Source organism: Nicotiana attenuata, unplaced genomic scaffold, assembly GCF_001879085.1.
Source record: "Nicotiana attenuata strain UT unplaced genomic scaffold, NIATTr2, whole genome shotgun sequence".
Taxonomy (NCBI): domain Eukaryota; kingdom Viridiplantae; phylum Streptophyta; class Magnoliopsida; order Solanales; family Solanaceae; genus Nicotiana; species Nicotiana attenuata.
In genome coordinates this window covers 42,275-59,736 of record NW_017673301.1, presented here as the reverse complement: position 1 = coordinate 59,736, position 17,462 = coordinate 42,275, and the positions used below count along the sequence as shown (strand labels likewise).

Here is a 17,462-nt window from a genome sequence, read left to right as displayed (position 1 = left end):
CGATCCTGGGTGAGCAATCCGTCCTCTCCGGTTTCACAAACGAGGAACCCTTCGGCCTTACTCGAGGTTGCGTCAGATCATGCTTCCCTCTTGTTTTTTTATCGAGAAGGCAAGGATAACATTATCCCCGATTTTACTTGTACACGCTTATTTTATTGTATTAGAACTTACACGTAAAATTTATTCACTAAATGGGAGATGATGATTGAAATATAATGGTAAATCGAGACGAGGTATTAAATATGGAATAAAAATGAATGGAAAAGGAGAAGGACATAGGTAATGGATAAAATATACTATCAAATTTGCTGATTTTTGTTTTTCTAAATGAGAAAATATATTAAGCACGTCGCATAAATTTTATACGAGGACTATTAATCAAATCAAATAAAGCCAAAAAAAATAAGTGGAATCGTGAAATTGGGCCCCCGTATTGGCTCGAGTTTTCTTTGGATATTCCTCTGTTTCCAAACACAAAAGGAGGTTCGGTTTCACTTCCTAATTCCTATCCCGAAAAAAGACAAAAAAACACTGCTCCTGCTTCTGCTGCTGGGCGTTTCTTCTCAGCTCAGCTCTACATTTCTGTTAATTCTTCTCTGTTCGAATTCACAAAATGACAATTAGGGTTTTCTGGATCCTCCTAGCTCTCCTTCTCTTTTCTTCACCATTTCTTCAAGGTTCGTTTCTCAGATCCAGATCTCTCTTTCCTTATTTATATAATTGTTCCTACATGCAAATGCTCGTGCAACAGGATAATTACCGTGTTTTTCTAGCTTTATTTAGTGATCTTTTGTGCGATCTTGTAAATCGAAATTCAATCGGATGCAATCGAAATTTCTTTTATCTCTTCAAAGTTACGTGTGTGTGTGTGTGTGTGGGATGTGATTTCTCTTTAATGAGTAATTCTGCCTCTTATTGAAGATTACTGAAAATAATCTCAGCAGAATAGTGTTCGGGAATAATAAGTAGAATTCGAATTGTGTTCTGGGTGGCATTAGTGTAATTTGGTAGTTAAATTAAATGTCTTCGACTTGGTAATCTCTTGTTATAATCTCATTTGATATAATGACATGGAAAAGAACTGTTGATCCATGCATCGATCCTACCTAATGTTAGGGGCGGATGTGTAGTATAAGCTATGGGTTCAGCTAAACCCAATTGCTTTGGCTCAGACCTTGTATATGTATTAAGAAATCTATTAAATATGTATAAATATTAAATTTCAAACTCAGTAACTCATTAGTGGGTTCAGTGTCATGCTGAACCTATAAAGTTCAAATTTTGGATCCACCTCCGTTTGATTTGGTAGTAAGTAAGTTCATTTACTTTTTTTAATGAGAAAGGTAAAGTATAGTAGTTCATTTACTTGATTTTCAGATTTCAGTTATTTGCATACCTTATTATCTCCTAGGCTTTTGGGCCCGGATAGAGCGGAATGGTTACAGAGGATTGTGTAGCCAACACAACTTTCTTTGGGATCGTTGCGCCTTTGTTGGCTGTTTGCTGTTGGGCTGTTTTCCTGTTTGTTATTGATCGTTGCACTTTTTGTATGGTGTTGATTTTTCTCCGTAGTTGCTAGATGTCAATCCGACCCTGAAACGGAAGTGGTTGAAGGCAGTGGAGAAGGAGGGGATCTTGGAATTGTTGGTGATGATGTGCAAGACTTTGGCAGTGAGAGTTTTAGTCCCGCACCTGGGATTGAGACAATTTGTGTTTTCCCTAAAAACCCCTCCAAGTGTAAGTAATTTCGGTTCTGCTTTGTGTCTTCATTGTTTTAGTCTGGTTTAGATTTGCATCTCTAAATCACGTTTCTTCTTCTTCTTCGCAGCGGTGGCAGCTGGTGAGGAAAGTGAGCTGTTAGTTGGGATGAAAAATGATGGTAATTTTGTGTTCTTTGGTGTATTTTCTCCTCTCCCTTCAAGTGCTTAATTTTCAGTGATTCATTTCCCAATTTTGGGTGCCTAAAACAGGGGATTCAAGTCTAAATATCATTGCAATCCAAGCCAGTGTTCACCTTCCTTTTGATCACCGCTATTTGGTTCAAAATCTGTCTGTACAGGTAATTGTTTGTCTTATTTCTTTTGTAGAGATCAGGCTCTCCTTCTTCCATAAGATTTGTGATTTATTATGTTCTTTAAGCTGATAAGAGCTTTCTATCTCAAATTTATTTACTTGTTATTTTGGTTCTTTAAGCTGGAATTTACATATTTTCATATTCTTTTAGTTCTGAATTCTTCTGGTAATATTCAATCTTATTTGAGGTTTCTCCATGTTGACTTCTAACCTTAAGATTAGTAGCCGGTTAGCTTCCAGTTGAACCAAGAAAACATTTGTATGCACAAGGCATAAAGAACTCATCCTTCTTACGAATGAAACATAATTTTCTTCTCATTTGATTAATTTCCACATAGCATGGAGCTCATATATATTGTAAAATTTCCACATGACTGGTCCTAGGATATAATTTTAGATTTAATGGTAAGAAAAAATATCATTTTTAGATTGCTACCAAAGTAAAGTACAAAAATTTATTTGTCACAAGGGCGGTGATTGTTCTCTATAGGATGCAAATACTTTGGTGATCTTTTACTGTTAATTAGGAGTTCCTATTCAAGTGAGGCTTCTATGTTCATGCTATTTTACTGTGATTTGGGTTAGGGACTTGGCTAATTTTGTATCTTCTTCCATTTCCAAGGCTTTTAACAATGCGACAGTTCCACCTTCAGCTCAGGCCACTTTCCCATATATATTTGCTGTCAGCAAATTTATGCAGGTTGGTATTTTTCCAAGCATTCATGTTGCTTTTTATCTTTATTATCTGCTTATTTTCATACTTTCTTATCTTGCACTTGAATGCTGCTATTGATTTCCTAGGCTGAATAACTTTTTTCTTAATGTTGCAGCCTGGAAGTTTTGATCTAGTTGCCACTATTGTTTATGAGATAGACCAGAACCCTTATCAGAGTACATTCTACAATGGCACTATTGAAGTGACTGAGCCTGGTGGTCTTCTCAGCGTTGAGTCCGTTTTCTTGTTTTGCCTTGGAATTGCGCTCCTTGGCCTTCTTGGATTCTGGATACGTGGTCAGATACAAAATCTCTCAAAGGTGATTTACTCTTTATATGCACCTTGCAAAAGCAGAAGAATGTTTGCTAGTGCATCAGTACTGGGTGGATTGTAAAATATATGTGATGGGCATCATTGAAGGGCCCCAAGTGGTTTGTGATTAGGGTTATCAGTTTTAGCTCTTACTACACTATTCTGTTGACATGGTGGGATATACTTCAGTATCAGGAATCTTTAAAATCTGGTATTGGCTGAGACTTGATACAGTGGTGATAGCGAGACATAACCATACATATAATGGTGTCACTGTAAGAGCAGATACTGTTATGTCGAACAGCAGAGCTAAGAAAAAGTTCTGCATATTAATGTATGAGGGGTTGATCTATAGACTATAGGGCCCAGACAGTCTTATTGTAAACGTCTGTTCTGTGAGATAGGTGTATATTGCACTTTTGTTGGTCCTTTTCCTAACGGTTTCTTTTCTTTCTTGATGCATGTACAGAAAACTAAGAGAGCACCAAAGGCAAAGGTTGAAGTTGGAACTGCAACAACAGATGCATCCATGGATGAATGGCTTGAGGTTTGTGGTTTCTTTAACTGTTGGGAGTATTTTTTAGAATGTTTGGTCTTCTAGTTTTTTAGAAATCACATTAAAATGATTTCCTTTTATGTTTGGACTTGGTATGAAGAAGTTTTGCCTTACTTCTTGTGTCTTTTATGTAGGGAACTGCATATACTCAGTCGCTTTCCAACAAGTCGAAGAAGAAGAAGTGAATGACTTGAGGTTTCTGATGTCCCAAGCAGCATGTGGAGGCTAAATTCCCCAGTTAGACTGGATTTACGCACAGCTAAAATGTGCAATAGGTTTAAGAATTAGAAGTGATAGAGCTTCTTCACTGTTGTAGCATGAGGAAAAACCTATCAGCCTTTGTCTTTTTAGTGCCAAACTGACTGGTAGTTAGAGGTGGCCAAGACAATTTTGTCTAACACATTGTCATTTTTCCTTTCAACAAGTTTATTATTTCCTTGGTAGATAGATTAGCCATTCTTATGGTCTTTGTTTGAGTTGGGAAGAAAATCTTTAGCGGGGACTGAGAAAATTCAGTAAACATACTTGTCAACAAACAAGAATGTACTATTCTGCAATTAAGAACAGAAATATTATAGCCTTGTAGCTTCTACTATTGAAAAATATAAGCTCGTGTTTAGGTGCGTAAAAAATCACTGATCAAAGAAGATCTACATTTTGCTTTTGACGCATTTGGATTGAGTTTTTTACATTAGAACTAAGTTTCGAGTGACACAAGAGGTGGACTTGTCTAGGAGTGTTATTAATATACATTGGTCCGTATATTGCTGCATGTGGGAGATGAAATTCAAGTAAATGCATACACAATTAGTTGAAACATCGTTTTCAGGGCTTCAAATCGACAATGAATAAACAACTTCCTCTTCAGTTTTTGCCGTATAATTAGCCAAGATGTAAGATAAATTAGTAGTAGAAAAATCAAACACAGAACAAAAACATGTACTCGCGTGATAAAGTTTATGAACCCAATTCTATCTCGCTAAACGATATTTGTCAATTGATTTAGGTAAGAAATTGATGATCGAGTCAAATCATATTGTAGTACAAGTACAAGTATTATATGGGCTAGTGTAAGTTTCTACATGCTGTTGAAGGATTTACAATAAATATTTCGGCGTGTGTAAAATGCTATTAAAGCAAGAATTTAGGTCACATGCACTGACGATATAAAAGTGTGTATACAATCAAGTCACTTATTAAGTAATTACACATAAATTTCTTCGTATGACATAGTTTCTCTTCGAGAACACTCGCCTCGTCGATTCTTCCCCTCGTTCTTTTTATCTTGGACATGACTTTCATCCATATAGAAAGCTCTGAGTTCAAATTCAGGCACATTATGCTATCCGATTTTTCAGTTTTTCTTGAACACCTAGGATGTCAATTATACTGTTACTGAAGAGTGTCACAAGTAGTCAAAAGTTCACATTTAACTCCAGACTTTTTCAGGATGGACATAAATGAAAGCCGCTAAATAGGTTTACAGATAGAAAATAAACAAGGTTTGCAGTTGGATGATACCTCATTCAATGAGGATAATTGCCTTTGATCAAACAGCTATGCTATGCCACCACCCATATTAGTTGATTCTTAAATTTTGCTATAAACCCTTTTCAATTATTCCAACATAAGTCAAGGTAAGGTCATGTTAGGTCCTTAACTATGTGTTGGTGTAACTCATAAAAATCTATCATTTTAAGTACTATATATATACCCTTTAATCCCTTCAGACAAACATATTCAAGAACAACAACAAAATCTCACATTTTGGCAAAGTAGAGTTAATAGTTCTCTCAGCTATTTGGCTGCCCCATTTGCCTGTTGGCATTGTGCTCAATGGGGCTTCAGTCACTTTGTGGCAGAGTCCTTTTGGGATTCTCTGTCTCTTTATTGCTGTTTGCTGTGACTTTCTGCTATGCTGATGACAAGACAATCCAGGTTGTTGGAATTGGGGAATGTGCTGATTGCAAAGAGAGTAACATAAAGACCACTCATGCCTTTTCAGGTATGCACTTTCATGTTTTTATCTTGATTTTGCAAAACATTTTTCAGAAGCTTAATGGCTATAATCATATATAGCATATGTGCCATAATCAGAGCAGTGAGTGCTTTCGCATCGCTGTTTTGAGGCTCGCCTTATTATACCGCTGAATAAACGGGCAGCTTGACGCACGAAGCTCCCGCTATGCGTGCGGTCGAGGAAGAGTTGGACCACATTAGCTCTATTTATACATAGCCTTACCTTGCATGTTTGCAAGAGGTTATTTCCATTGCTTGAACCTGTGACCTGCTGTCACATGACAGCAACTCTTGCCGTTGCGTCAAAGCTCCCGCTATATGTGGAGGTTCGGGGAAGAGTCGGACCATATTAGGTCTATTATACACAGGCTTACCTTGCATGTCTGCAAGTGGTCGTTTCCACGGCTTTAATCTTACTCTACCGTTGCGTCAAAGCTCCTCTTCAATTGAATAATTTTGAAAAGATGTACATTAATAAAAAATTGCACCCATTGTCACTAATATATTAATGGATGAGTAGTCTTCCATGTTCATCCTTTAAAATTCTAGAAATGCCTCTAGTTATAACAACTTTTGCTTTCAGGGCTTCGTGTAACCATCGACTGCAAGGTTGAAAATGGAGAAATCAAAACAAGGGGAGAAGGAAAACTTGACAAAGATGGCAAGTTGGTGGTGTCACTTCCACAAGAGATGGTAAAAGACGGCAAATTAAAAGAAGATTGCTATGCCCAGCTCCATAGTGCATATGCTGCACCATGTCCAGCACACAATGGCATAGACAGGTCCAAGATTGTCGTCATCAAATCTGAAAATGATGAGAAGCATACATTAAAAGCAGCTGGAAATCTTAAGTTCTCTACAGCTTTGTGCACTTCTGCTTTCTTATGGCCACACTACAAGTATCCACCATTGCCAAAGTTGCCACCTTTCCCCAAGATTCACTCTTGGAAAAAGAAACATTACCCTAAGATGTATTTACCTCTACCTCCTATTCATAAGAAACCTTTCCCTCCCATTTATAAGAAGCCACTTCCACCTCCAATTCTTATCTACAAACCAAAACCAAAACCAACGCCACCAGTATTTAAACCACCTACAGTTCCTATTTACAAGCCCAAACCAAAGCCACTTCCACCTCCAAAACCAATCTACAAACCAGTAAAGCCTCTGCCTCCACCTGTTCCAATATACAAACCAATCCCACCATTCTATAAAAAACCACGTCCACCCCTATTTCCTAAAGTCCATATTCATCCTAAGATTCCTCCAAAGTACTTCCACCACCCATTGTTCCCACCTCTGCCACCTTCTATTCCTCACCCATAGGAGGGTGGCTTTAAAATATTTCCTCTTAAGTGAGCTGGCATTAACGGATTCAAGATTTTAAAGGTAGTAGGTGCACCACTTAATATATATGCTTATTTTCAAATTGTTCAATAATTTCTACATAAGTATTCGAGTTCGAAACAGCAATCGCATGCGGCATGTGCACCATGCATATGAGTGCATGTAGGGTTGTACCACTTTCATGTTGAAATATTAAAATAGTTAAGTGACTATACTCTAACTTTATTTGGGACTAAAACACTTTATTTGGGACTCGGACATATATAGTTATTGTTATTATTGTACATTCAGCTTCTAAAAACAAAAGTATACAAGGAATGCCAGACTATGTATAAATCAGAGGCGGAACTAGGATTTCAAGTTTATGGATTTGGAAAGCTAATCCTTTTGAGTTAGTGGGTTCTAAATTAACAATTGTACATAATTAATGAATTTTTGAAAGATAAATACAAAGTTTGTTTGAACCAAAGCTACCGAGTTAGGCCGAACCAGCAACTAGTATTGCAGCTCTGCCCCTGGTATGAATTGATATTTTTTAATAATAAATTCTATTTTGTATCCAAAACTATAATTATAATTGTCAAAAATAAATTCCAAATTGGTTTTCCTACTTTGCCCAACTCCAAGAAAAGAAAAGAAGAATAAACTTAAATGGCCGCCCATTTAACAACTAATGAGTGGAGCTATAATATATGGTATAATTTATAATTTATGTATTATATGTGTATAATTTATGTATGATTAAAAAAAGTAAATCATGAATATGACATGTGTAAAGATCCCGAGAAAAACGTTCAAATTACAAAATGAAACAAAAGCTGTCCGGTTCCAGTGGACTTGGGCTGTTGTCGGCCACAAAATGGGCCGAAGTCACCCGAAACTTCGAAATTCTCTCCACTAACTGCTCCCATAGCATCAGAAACGCATATGCCACGTGATCCATATGCTAAACTAACTGCGGTAAATGTAAATAACCACGGTCAAATTCACACTTCGTGATGCTGACACCTGTCATGATAAACGGTTAAGATCATCTCTTTAACAAATTATCCGCTTCGCAATTTCCTATATAAACTCCTTTTAGCTTAATTTCAAAGCATACAGTGAGAGCACAGCTTAAAAATTCCACAGAAATTTCTACAAGAGAGTGAGAGATGGCAAATCCTAAGGTTTTCTTCGACCTTACCGTCGGCGGTCAACCGACCGGCCGTGTGGTGATGGAGTTGTTCAACGATGTAGTTCCGAAAACGGCGGATAACTTCCGAGCACTCTGTACCGGAGAGAAAGGCGTCGGAAAGTCCGGCAAGCCGTTACACTACAAAGGATCATCATTTCACCGTGTGATTCCTGGATTTATGTGTCAAGGAGGTGATTTCACTGCTGGAAATGGTACCGGCGGTGAATCGATCTACGGCGCCAAATTCGCCGACGAGAATTTCGTTAAAAAGCATACTGGACCTGGAATTCTCTCCATGGCTAATGCTGGACCTGGAACTAACGGATCGCAGTTTTTCATCTGTACGGCCAAAACCGAGTGGCTCGATGGAAAACACGTGGTTTTTGGTCAAGTTATTGAAGGAATGGACGTGATTAAGAAAGTGGAAGCCGTTGGATCTAGCTCCGGCAGGTGCTCGAAGCCCGTTGTGATTGCTGACTGTGGTCAACTCTCCTAGATTATTAATCGTATTAATTAATGTTAATGATGATCTAAACTAGTTAACTATGTGATCCCAGTGTACTGATCTGCTGGTTTTCGTTTTCTTTTTTAGCTTTTTCCTTAGCTTATTGTGGGTCGGGTTTCGGGCTTACTGTGTCGGGTCTTTACTGTACTTGGTGGTGTTTACTACTACCAGTGCATGTTGGAATTGGAATAAGATTAGATTTCTCGGTTTCTTTCTCTTTAAGTTCGAATTCGTGCAAATTTCTTAAATTGTGGTTTTCGACATTTTAATTGGTGTTATCGCCTGTTAAAATAATGCGGTGACTTTTTGACAGATGGTTTCGCGAAGTCAGATTAGTTATTGTGATTTATTGGAGCGGGTCCCACCATTGGAGTGTAGTTATTCGTGTTCAATCGTGTAGGTTTTTGTTTTTGAAAATAGTGGTTGTCCATGAATATGTTCAGTTTTTGAAAAATATTTAAAAAAAATATCAAGTTCTTAGGTTGATTTTCGGGGAATTTCTTTTTCTACTCATAAAACCTTAATTTATTTTTAAATAAAATGTATGTCCAAAAATAATGTTAACTTTCAAAATTCTTTTTTTGAGTTTCAATCAAATCTATGTCCAAACGCTAGCTTAGCTTTGACTTCTTTATTCCATTTTTTTATGTTAGAAAATAATACTCTAATATATTCAGCAAATTTTGATTTTTGATTCAATTAGATTATTTTAATGGTTTTGGATGGATCTAGTGGTTACAAGATGTGCCGCTCTGCAGCGGCAGTGTAGGTTACTCTTAGGGGTGGACATCGGTCGGTTCGGTTCAGTTATGAATATTATCGGTTTAGCATATCGGTTATCGATTTACAAATTTGATAAACCGATAACCGAATCGATAAGATATCGGTTATCGGGTATCGGTTAATCGGTTATCGATCATTATCGGTTCGGTTATCGGTTTACCCGATAAGATAACTCGATTTAGAGTTAAGCAAAAAAGCGAAGACAATTCACTTGAGTTAAGCAAAAAAGAGAAGAATTCACATATAGTATACTAAAGACTTATGCTAGGAGTAACTAGTAAGGTCTATGAAGAATGAAGATGAAGCAACTGAAGAGTACGGTTGAGAAAGAGTAGGAGAAAATGAACTGAAACCCTAGCATTTGTACATACTTAAGGGTGAAGTCGTAATTTTATTAATTCTTATTGGGTTATCGGTTAACCCGTTAACAAAATTGGCAAACCGAGGCCCGAACCGATAACCCAATAGTAAAAAAATTCTAAACCGTTATCGAACCGTTAACACAATAACCCGATATCGATAACTCAATAAACAATTAACGGTTCGGGTTATCGGTTTTACCCGATATATGCCCAGCCCTAGTTACTCTGTCGTTATATGACACGGTTTCCTGTAAATCCTAAAATATTTTGATGCTTTAATTATGGTATTTTCCGCGCAATAAGCGACAACCATTAGATCTCCAGGTTTTTTGCCAATACCTTTTCTTATATTTGACTATGTTGCACTTTTGATTTGTTTATATTATTACTCCCTCCGTTTCAATTTATGTGAACCTATTTCTTTTTTAATTCGTACAAAAAAGAATGACCTCTTTCCCTATTTGAAAACAATTTACCTTTATGCAATGATTTATAGCCACACAAAATATATGTGTTTTATTTTACATCACAAGTTCAACAGTCTTCTATCTTTTCTTAAACTCCGTGCCAATCAAATGGATTCATATAAATTGAAACGGAGGGAGTATTAAATAAGTCTGTACTTTTTCTAAGATTTGTATTTTAGCATAGATAATGTCGTATGTATTCGAAAGTGAAATTAGCTAGAAATCAAGTGAGGAAAAGAAAAGAAATACTATAAAGCACAAGTGTATGCTATTTAAAACGAGGTTATTGACTAAGGCTAAATTGGCTAGATCATCATTACCTATCGAATTAGCCTCCGTGTAGATACGAGCAATAGAGACCACTCAGTTCCTAGCCAAGAGATGACGGATGTGGTTGACAGTTTCACCATTCCGATAAGGCACAAACCTTCCAGACCGTAACATATGGACAACACTATAATTATCAAGGGATTTTTACCTAGCTATACTATATTAGAAACTTATTTACCAATATTCTCTATGTTTTGTAGTTTTTAATAAGTATATAGGTTTTTTTTTACAAATTGTGTAGATTTCTCCTTAAAAGGCTCTCACATTATTATTAGTTCCTTCAATTAAGGGATTCAATTATATCCTTTCCTTTTTTCTCGTTCCTCTTCTTTCTCCGTCTTTTTTACATCAAAATTCCTTAATCTACACCCAGAATCTCCATCTTCTCTCTTCCCACCATTGGCGACAGCTTTATATTATTAAGTCATCAATTGCATCGTTCTTTTGTTGGGAGACCGGACAACACTAAAAATGAAAAAATATTCAGGGATTGTATGATAACTGTATCATAATTGCATTTGAATTGTATCAGATATATCAATGCGTAAAACATAATTGTATCATACTTGTATCACAATTGTATCTAATTTGTAGATGGTACATTAATATCCTAATAATACCTGATACAATACTAATAAATTAATATATAATTATCATATATTTGTGATATAAACTTGAAATTCGTCATGAACTCACAAGTACTCATTATCAGATACAAAATTGATACAATCCCGAAAGTATTCTTACACAATTCTGATACAACTTAAAACCGATTCTAAACTTAAACTAATACAATATCGTGTTATATTTCTATTAGCATTGTATCATATATTGTTTTAGGTACAAATTGCGATACAATTATGATATACAATTCTAGATTATGATACAACTTTGATCTTCATCTTTTTCAAGTTTCAATTTAAAACATCCACCTAGAACCAACTCTAAACTTAAATTATGATACAATATTGTATTTTAATAGTATTAGTATTGTATCAGAATTGTCTTAGGTGTTGATGTATCAAATACAACTCAGATACAATTATGATACATTTATCATACAATCGTAATACAATTCCGAAACTTCTTCTTCCTCGAGTTACAATTAGAAATTCAACCTAAAACCAACTTTAAACTTAACGAATCTCCCTTAAAATTGAGATATAAACTCTAAAGGATATTTTCAATCATTTTCAAGAACACCCAATCCAAAAAAAATCACAAATTCGCAAAATCTGAATATCTAATTCAAAGCTTCGAAGCTTTTTAATGGTATGTCAATGACAGACCCCTCCACCTACAATTTCAGAGATAATGTTGATGAATTTGTCAATAGTTGAACCTTTTTAATGGTTGTTGGTGGAATTGATTCAGAGAAATATATGATGCTACAATTTTAGAGAGATAGTAGTTTGATTTGTATGAGGGAGAGAGAGAGATATTGGTTGATTTGTATGAAAGAGAGATGATGATTTTGGGTACCAGCAGGGTTCTTACGATGGGATTTTGGGTACCAGTAGGTTTCTTACGGTGTGTAAGTACAAAGACAGATGATGTTTTGTAATCCTTTGAAAAAGGAAGAATATCTTAAATGTAGGGAGATTATGTGTAACTGATACCCAGTATTTAAGTATGTTTCATTTCCTCCTTTTTATGGTTTTGTATAATTAAAAAAATTACAACGAATCATACATCATATTGAATTTTATGTATAATAAATTTATCTTTATAAATTAATTCAATAATATGATATATAAATTAGTAATATACAATGATTTTGATATAATCATCATTGAATTTCCAAAATACTCTTTAAATTAATAATATTAATTTATCGATTAAATAATTACCTCTACAAAATAATAGTAATATTTTATGGTCCCGACAATATTATTTTTAGAGAGGTTCTACTATATATCAAAATCAATTAACATCGTCATTTTCTACTTGAATTCTCAACTTTTAAACTGTGAAAGCCATTCCTTTAATATAGTTAAAATTCTTCATTAACACATTAATTTTAACTAATAAAAAAAATACTACTCACTTTGTTGTCTGCTTCTTCAGATTGGGCTGCCGCCTGCCCGTATTTTCCAGGAAAATTTTTCCTCGATAGAAATTGGAGAGACTCCCACTGTAGTAAAGTGAAGATGGCGAGAGTTGCAATTCGTTACCCTCGCAACGGTAATACCTTTATCTCATTTTTGGCTTTTCCTCGTTGCAATGCTGAGTTTTCGCATTCTGCTTCAGTAATTACACCCAGAGATTATTCTTCATCTCCTAGCAATACATCCATTTCGATAAAGGGTAAACTTAGGGTTTCTAACAGGTTTGAGAATGTCAAGTGTTTCGATGATGCTGTGAGTGTGTTCCGTCAAATGGTTAGAGAGCAGCCTCTTCCTTCTCCTGTCAGCTTCTCGAAATTGCTGAAAATAATGGTAAATATGAAACATTACTCTGATGTTGTTTCTCTCTTTGGAGAAATGCAGAAATTAGGTATTCCAACTAATGAATTCATCTTGAGTATAGTGATTAACAGTTATTGCCTCATGCACCGTGCTGATTTAGGATTTTCTGTATTAGCCATTTTCTTCAAAACTGGCATTCCATTTAATGTTGTTACCTTTAACACCCTAATAGGGGGACTCTTTGCTGAAAATAAGGTTAAAGATGCTGTTCACTTGTTCAAAAAACTAACGAGAGAGAATATTTGTGAGCCTAACGAAGTCATGTATGCAACTGTCATGAATGGGCTTAGCAAAAGGGGCCATACCGGAAAAATTTTTAGTTTGCTCCGATTAATGGAACAAGGGAGCACTAAGCCTGACACATGCATCTATAACATTGTTATAGATGCCCTTTGCAAAGATAGAATGCTAGATGATGCTATCAACCTTTTAAACGAGATGAAACAGAAAGGCGTTCCACCAGACATTATCACATATAGTTCATTGATTGATGGTTTGTGTAAGTTTGGTCAGTGGGAATATGTTAGGACTATGTTTGATGAGATGGTTAATCTTAATATTTATCCAACTGTGTACACCTTCAGCATAGTGATCAATGGGCTATGCAAGGAAGGAAAAGCTGAAGACGCCGAGGAAATAATGAGACACATGATCAGAAAAGGTGTGGAGCCTACTGTGGTCACCTACAATGCAATAGTAGATGGATACCGTTTGCGTGGTCAAATGGATAGAGCGAGGAGAATTTTTGATTCCATGATAGACAAGAGCATTGAGCCTAACATTATTAGTTATAACACACTAATAAATGGATACTGCAAGAAAAAGAAGTTGGACGAGGCCATGCAATTGTTTCTTGAAATTTCTCGAAAGGGGTTTAAACCTGATATTTTTACCTACAATATTATCTTACAAGGTCTGTTGGGAGTTGGAAGAAGCGACACCGCACAAAAATTCTTTGCAGATATGCTATCGGCAGGGCAGAGACCTGATTTTTGTACTCATAGCATCTTGCTTGTTGGTTATTTTAAGAACGGACTTGTTGAAGAAGCTATGTCACTCTTTCATAAGTTGGAAAGAGAGGGAGAAGATAATGACATTGAACTTTACAATATTGTCATTGATGGATTGTGCAAAAATGGAAAGTTGGACAAAGCTTATGCCATTTTTGAAAAGCTTTCTTTAATAGGGTTACATCCTAACGTGATAGTATACACTACAATGATTAATGGGTTTTGTCTAGAAGGATTGCTAGATGAAGCTAAAGATATGCTAAGAAAAATGGAGGACGATGGATGTTTGCCAGACAATGTAACTTACAATGTTATTATGCAAGGGTTTCTGAGAAGTAACAGAATTGGTGAAACGAGGGCTTTCTTAAAGGAAATGACTGGGAAGACTTTCCCATTTGATACAACTACAACAGAGTTACTGATAGACGTTATAGCGAAGGATCCTTCTTTGCTTGACATGATACCAGAGTTTCACCCGGAAAAGAAGAAATGAAGATGTTTTCCTAATCTCATCCAATGCATTTGGGGAAACAGGAACAACGAAATTTGAACATTGCTTTTGCTTTATAGGCAAACTTATTGAGGAGGTAAATCACTTCTAATTCTGAATGTTTTGTCCTCTTTTTTTCCTTGCAAATTAGATGCTATTGCACTCTTAATATGATAAATAATCTGAATTCCCTTATGAGCTATTCTTCTATTTCTTTATAAAGGCTAGAGGTTATTCTAAAAGCAAAATCAGAGCTTTAAAATTAAGGGGGATAGTGAATTAAAGGTGAAAGGATCATTAATGTTCTGATTTTTAGTTTTCTTAATATAATAAATTTTTTACACCCATGACATCTGAGAAATAAGTTCTTTGTGTCAAAGCCTCTTGTTCTTTCACTCTTTTCCCCTATCTGCTACCTCATCTTCTCCACTGGCTTTTGATGCCAGTCATTTAGTCACCCCTTCTCTCTCTCTCTGCCATCTTTTTTGTTCTCATATATAGAAAGGATAAAGATTAAATTGAAGAGAAGGAAATAGTTGAAATTGGTATTGTACAACTACAAGCTCTCTATGGACTAAGATAATCAATCAATTAATAAGGTGTCCTAGTGTGGATCTTTTGTCTTGCTTGTATATGTGAAGGAATTTTCAAGTTGGTAAACACTCGGTGATCTCATTAGCTGATTTTACAATAAGAGCGCCACATCTTTAGAAATTAAATCACTTGAAGTTTTAAAGCTCACCATTATATGTGGTTATATATATTCAGACATTGTCCTCTTATATGTTGCATATATTAATTATAAAAAGGAGTTTGATATTTTTTTTTTCCTTAAATGAAAAAAAAAAATGGAGTTGATCTTTTCTCATAGTTTCTAGTTCCTTGTACATCAACCATAAATGAAAATCACAGCTGACTAGATCAACCTTATTTTTAGATTGAATCCTCTTAGTTGTTATTTCATATTTCAAATTCAAATTCAAATTCTCTCAGCAACTCTTTCTCAGATTTTCTGCTTGGTTAATAATAGATTTCCAGATTTTGAAAAAATGGCTCGTATGAAACAGACAGCCCGTAAAATCGACCGGTGGAAAGGCTCCAAGGATACAACTTGCTGTAAAGGCTGCAAGGAAATCAGCCCCTACCACGGGAGGAGTGAGAAGCCACATCGTGACAGCCCTGGAACTTTTGCTCTCCGAAAATATCACAAGAGTACTTAGCTTCTCATTCGGAAGTTGCCTTTCCAGAGGCTTGTCCGTGAGATTGCTCAGGATTTTAAGACAGATCTGATATTCAGCTTGCAAGACGAATTCGCGGAGAACGAGCTTAGGCTTATCACGATGTTGATTAATGATCAATCTCTTCTTGGTTGCCCGTCTCTGACTTATGGTACCGAACTAGTATCTTTTTGTCTGTGCCTGGAACCTAAGTTGTTATCTTAAGAACCTTGTTCTGTTCTATAAATACTAGTACTAGGTTTGCTAATACAAGTACATTGATTAAAATGAATTGCTGTTTCTGAAAAAGGAAAAAATTCCTCTTAGTTTTCCAGAAATTGGAGTGAAACTTGTTCAAACCTGGCACAATGTAGTGTAAATTAACCAGAATAGCTTTACTTGTTCAATCTGCTTGGTGTAAGTTGATATCTGATCCAGGGTATCTTGCTTAACTTCCTACTTAAGTCTTAACATAGTTAGTTACTCCTCAAAGCACACCATTTTACTAGTCATACACCAAAGCTGACTGCTTTTTGAATTCTATATAAGCACTACGAAAATGCTTCACTATGTCTCTATAACTAAGACAAGGGAAATCTGATCTATGCTTTGTAAAAAATTCATTATGATAGGAGACTTGTTATGTCGTTTCGCTTATGAACTGCTGGATCCTTTTCGATATGGAGTTCCTCAGTGAATCTTTTAGTATATGAGTGCTTGTCTTTAAGTGTGAGAGTTATTACTTATTCATCTCTAGACTTGGATTTGTATTGTATCCTTTCTTTTTGTTTCCTACTGAAAGCAGCTTATATTGTTGTCCAAAGAAGTTGTTTTTCCTGTTACTAAATGGACTAAAATTACATTGTACTTCTCAAAATGACCTTTTGCTCTCTGCGTACCTTAACATGACCTCTCTGTTTAACTCAAGGGCCACTTTGTCATCTATGCTGGGGAGAACCTGAGGCAGAGATTATGATCCCCAAATCATTCTTGAGCCAGCATTTATTTCAGGATTTGCTCAGTCAACCCGAGGAAGAATATGGCTTCGATCATCCAATTGGGTGGTGTGACACCTCCAGAGTATGTCTTCGTTGATCTTATTTCTTGCTTGATTTATTGAGGATACTGCGCAGCAGAAATGAGGATGTTGAGATGGATCTATGGTCATACCAGGAAAGACAAGATAAGGAATTAAGTTATCAGGGACAAGGTGGGAGTAGCATCTGTGGAAGCCAAGTTACGGGAATCGAGGCTGCGATGGTTTGGGCATGTGAAGAGAGAGATATAGATGCCCCCGTCAGGAGGTGTGAGAGGTTGACCATGACAGGCTTGAGGAACGGCAGGGGTAGGCCTAAGAAGTATTGGGGAGAGGTGATTAGGCAGGACTTGTCGGTGCTTCACCTAACCGAGGACATGACTAGCGATAGGAAGGTGTGGAGGTCGAGGATTAAGGTGGTGGGTTGACAGGTAGTTACGAGTTTTCATAGGTTCACCAGTAGTACTAGAAATATTCTTGATGTGGGTTGAAAGTTACTTCCTTCTAGTTTGTTATTGTATCTGGTACTTTGCAACCACGTCCTTTGTTTTTGTAAATATTCTTGTTGCTCTCGGATTGTTACTGTTTGATGCTA

At 36.1% G+C, this 17,462-nt stretch overlaps 4 protein-coding genes across 6 annotated transcripts; all 4 read left to right on the top strand.

Moving 5' to 3' along the window:
- The first annotated feature begins 413 nt into the window (after positions 1 to 413).
- Positions 414 to 4,237, top strand: LOC109215993 (translocon-associated protein subunit alpha-like). Its single transcript, XM_019380117.1, has 8 exons — positions 414 to 677; positions 1,573 to 1,737; positions 1,829 to 1,879; positions 1,971 to 2,059; positions 2,696 to 2,773; positions 2,904 to 3,107; positions 3,570 to 3,647; positions 3,791 to 4,237. The coding sequence occupies exons 1-8, from the start codon at positions 614 to 616 to the stop codon at positions 3,839 to 3,841; spliced, it is 780 nt and encodes a 259-aa protein (XP_019235662.1). The 5' UTR covers positions 414 to 613; the 3' UTR covers positions 3,842 to 4,237.
- A 1,144-nt stretch (positions 4,238 to 5,381) lies between these two features.
- Positions 5,382 to 7,247, top strand: LOC109215996 (proline-rich protein 4-like). The gene is made up of 2 exons (XM_019380122.1): positions 5,382 to 5,661; positions 6,259 to 7,247. The coding sequence occupies exons 1-2, from the start codon at positions 5,493 to 5,495 to the stop codon at positions 6,999 to 7,001; spliced, it is 912 nt and encodes a 303-aa protein (XP_019235667.1). The 5' UTR covers positions 5,382 to 5,492; the 3' UTR covers positions 7,002 to 7,247.
- Positions 7,248 to 8,103: 856 nt separating this feature from the next.
- On the top strand, positions 8,104 to 8,926 carry LOC109215994 (peptidyl-prolyl cis-trans isomerase-like). The gene has a single exon (XM_019380118.1). The coding sequence runs from the start codon at positions 8,177 to 8,179 to the stop codon at positions 8,693 to 8,695; it is 519 nt and encodes a 172-aa protein (XP_019235663.1). The 5' UTR covers positions 8,104 to 8,176; the 3' UTR covers positions 8,696 to 8,926.
- Positions 8,927 to 12,700: 3,774 nt separating this feature from the next.
- LOC109215995 (pentatricopeptide repeat-containing protein At1g63330-like) lies at positions 12,701 to 17,462 on the top strand. Of its 3 annotated transcripts, XM_019380121.1 has the most exons (4): positions 12,701 to 14,711; positions 15,682 to 16,003; positions 16,760 to 16,911; positions 17,005 to 17,462. In XM_019380121.1, exon 1 carries the CDS (start codon positions 12,797 to 12,799, stop codon positions 14,615 to 14,617), a length of 1,821 nt encoding a protein of 606 aa, XP_019235666.1. In that variant the 5' UTR covers positions 12,701 to 12,796; the 3' UTR covers positions 14,618 to 14,711; positions 15,682 to 16,003; positions 16,760 to 16,911; positions 17,005 to 17,462. The 3 variants fall into 3 exon arrangements, with proteins under 3 accessions (XP_019235666.1, XP_019235664.1, XP_019235665.1); XM_019380119.1 differs by having other exon boundaries at positions 16,760 to 17,462; XM_019380120.1 differs by having other exon boundaries at positions 15,645 to 16,003; positions 16,760 to 17,462.

Coding starts and splice junctions, on each gene's coding strand:
- LOC109215993 (XM_019380117.1), top strand. CDS start 614: ATGACAATTAGGGTTTTCTGGATCCTCCTAGCTCTCCTTCTCTTTTCT. Junction 3,108..3,569: donor AGATACAAAATCTCTCAAAG/GTGATTTACTCT, acceptor ATGCATGTACAG/AAAACTAAGAGAGCACCAAA. Junction 3,648..3,790: donor CCATGGATGAATGGCTTGAG/GTTTGTGGTTTC, acceptor TCTTTTATGTAG/GGAACTGCATATACTCAGTC.
- LOC109215996 (XM_019380122.1), top strand. CDS start 5,493: ATGGGGCTTCAGTCACTTTGTGGCAGAGTCCTTTTGGGATTCTCTGTC. Junction 5,662..6,258: donor GACCACTCATGCCTTTTCAG/GTATGCACTTTC, acceptor TTTTGCTTTCAG/GGCTTCGTGTAACCATCGAC.
- LOC109215994 (XM_019380118.1), top strand. CDS start 8,177: ATGGCAAATCCTAAGGTTTTCTTCGACCTTACCGTCGGCGGTCAACCG.
- LOC109215995 (XM_019380121.1), top strand. CDS start 12,797: ATGGCGAGAGTTGCAATTCGTTACCCTCGCAACGGTAATACCTTTATC.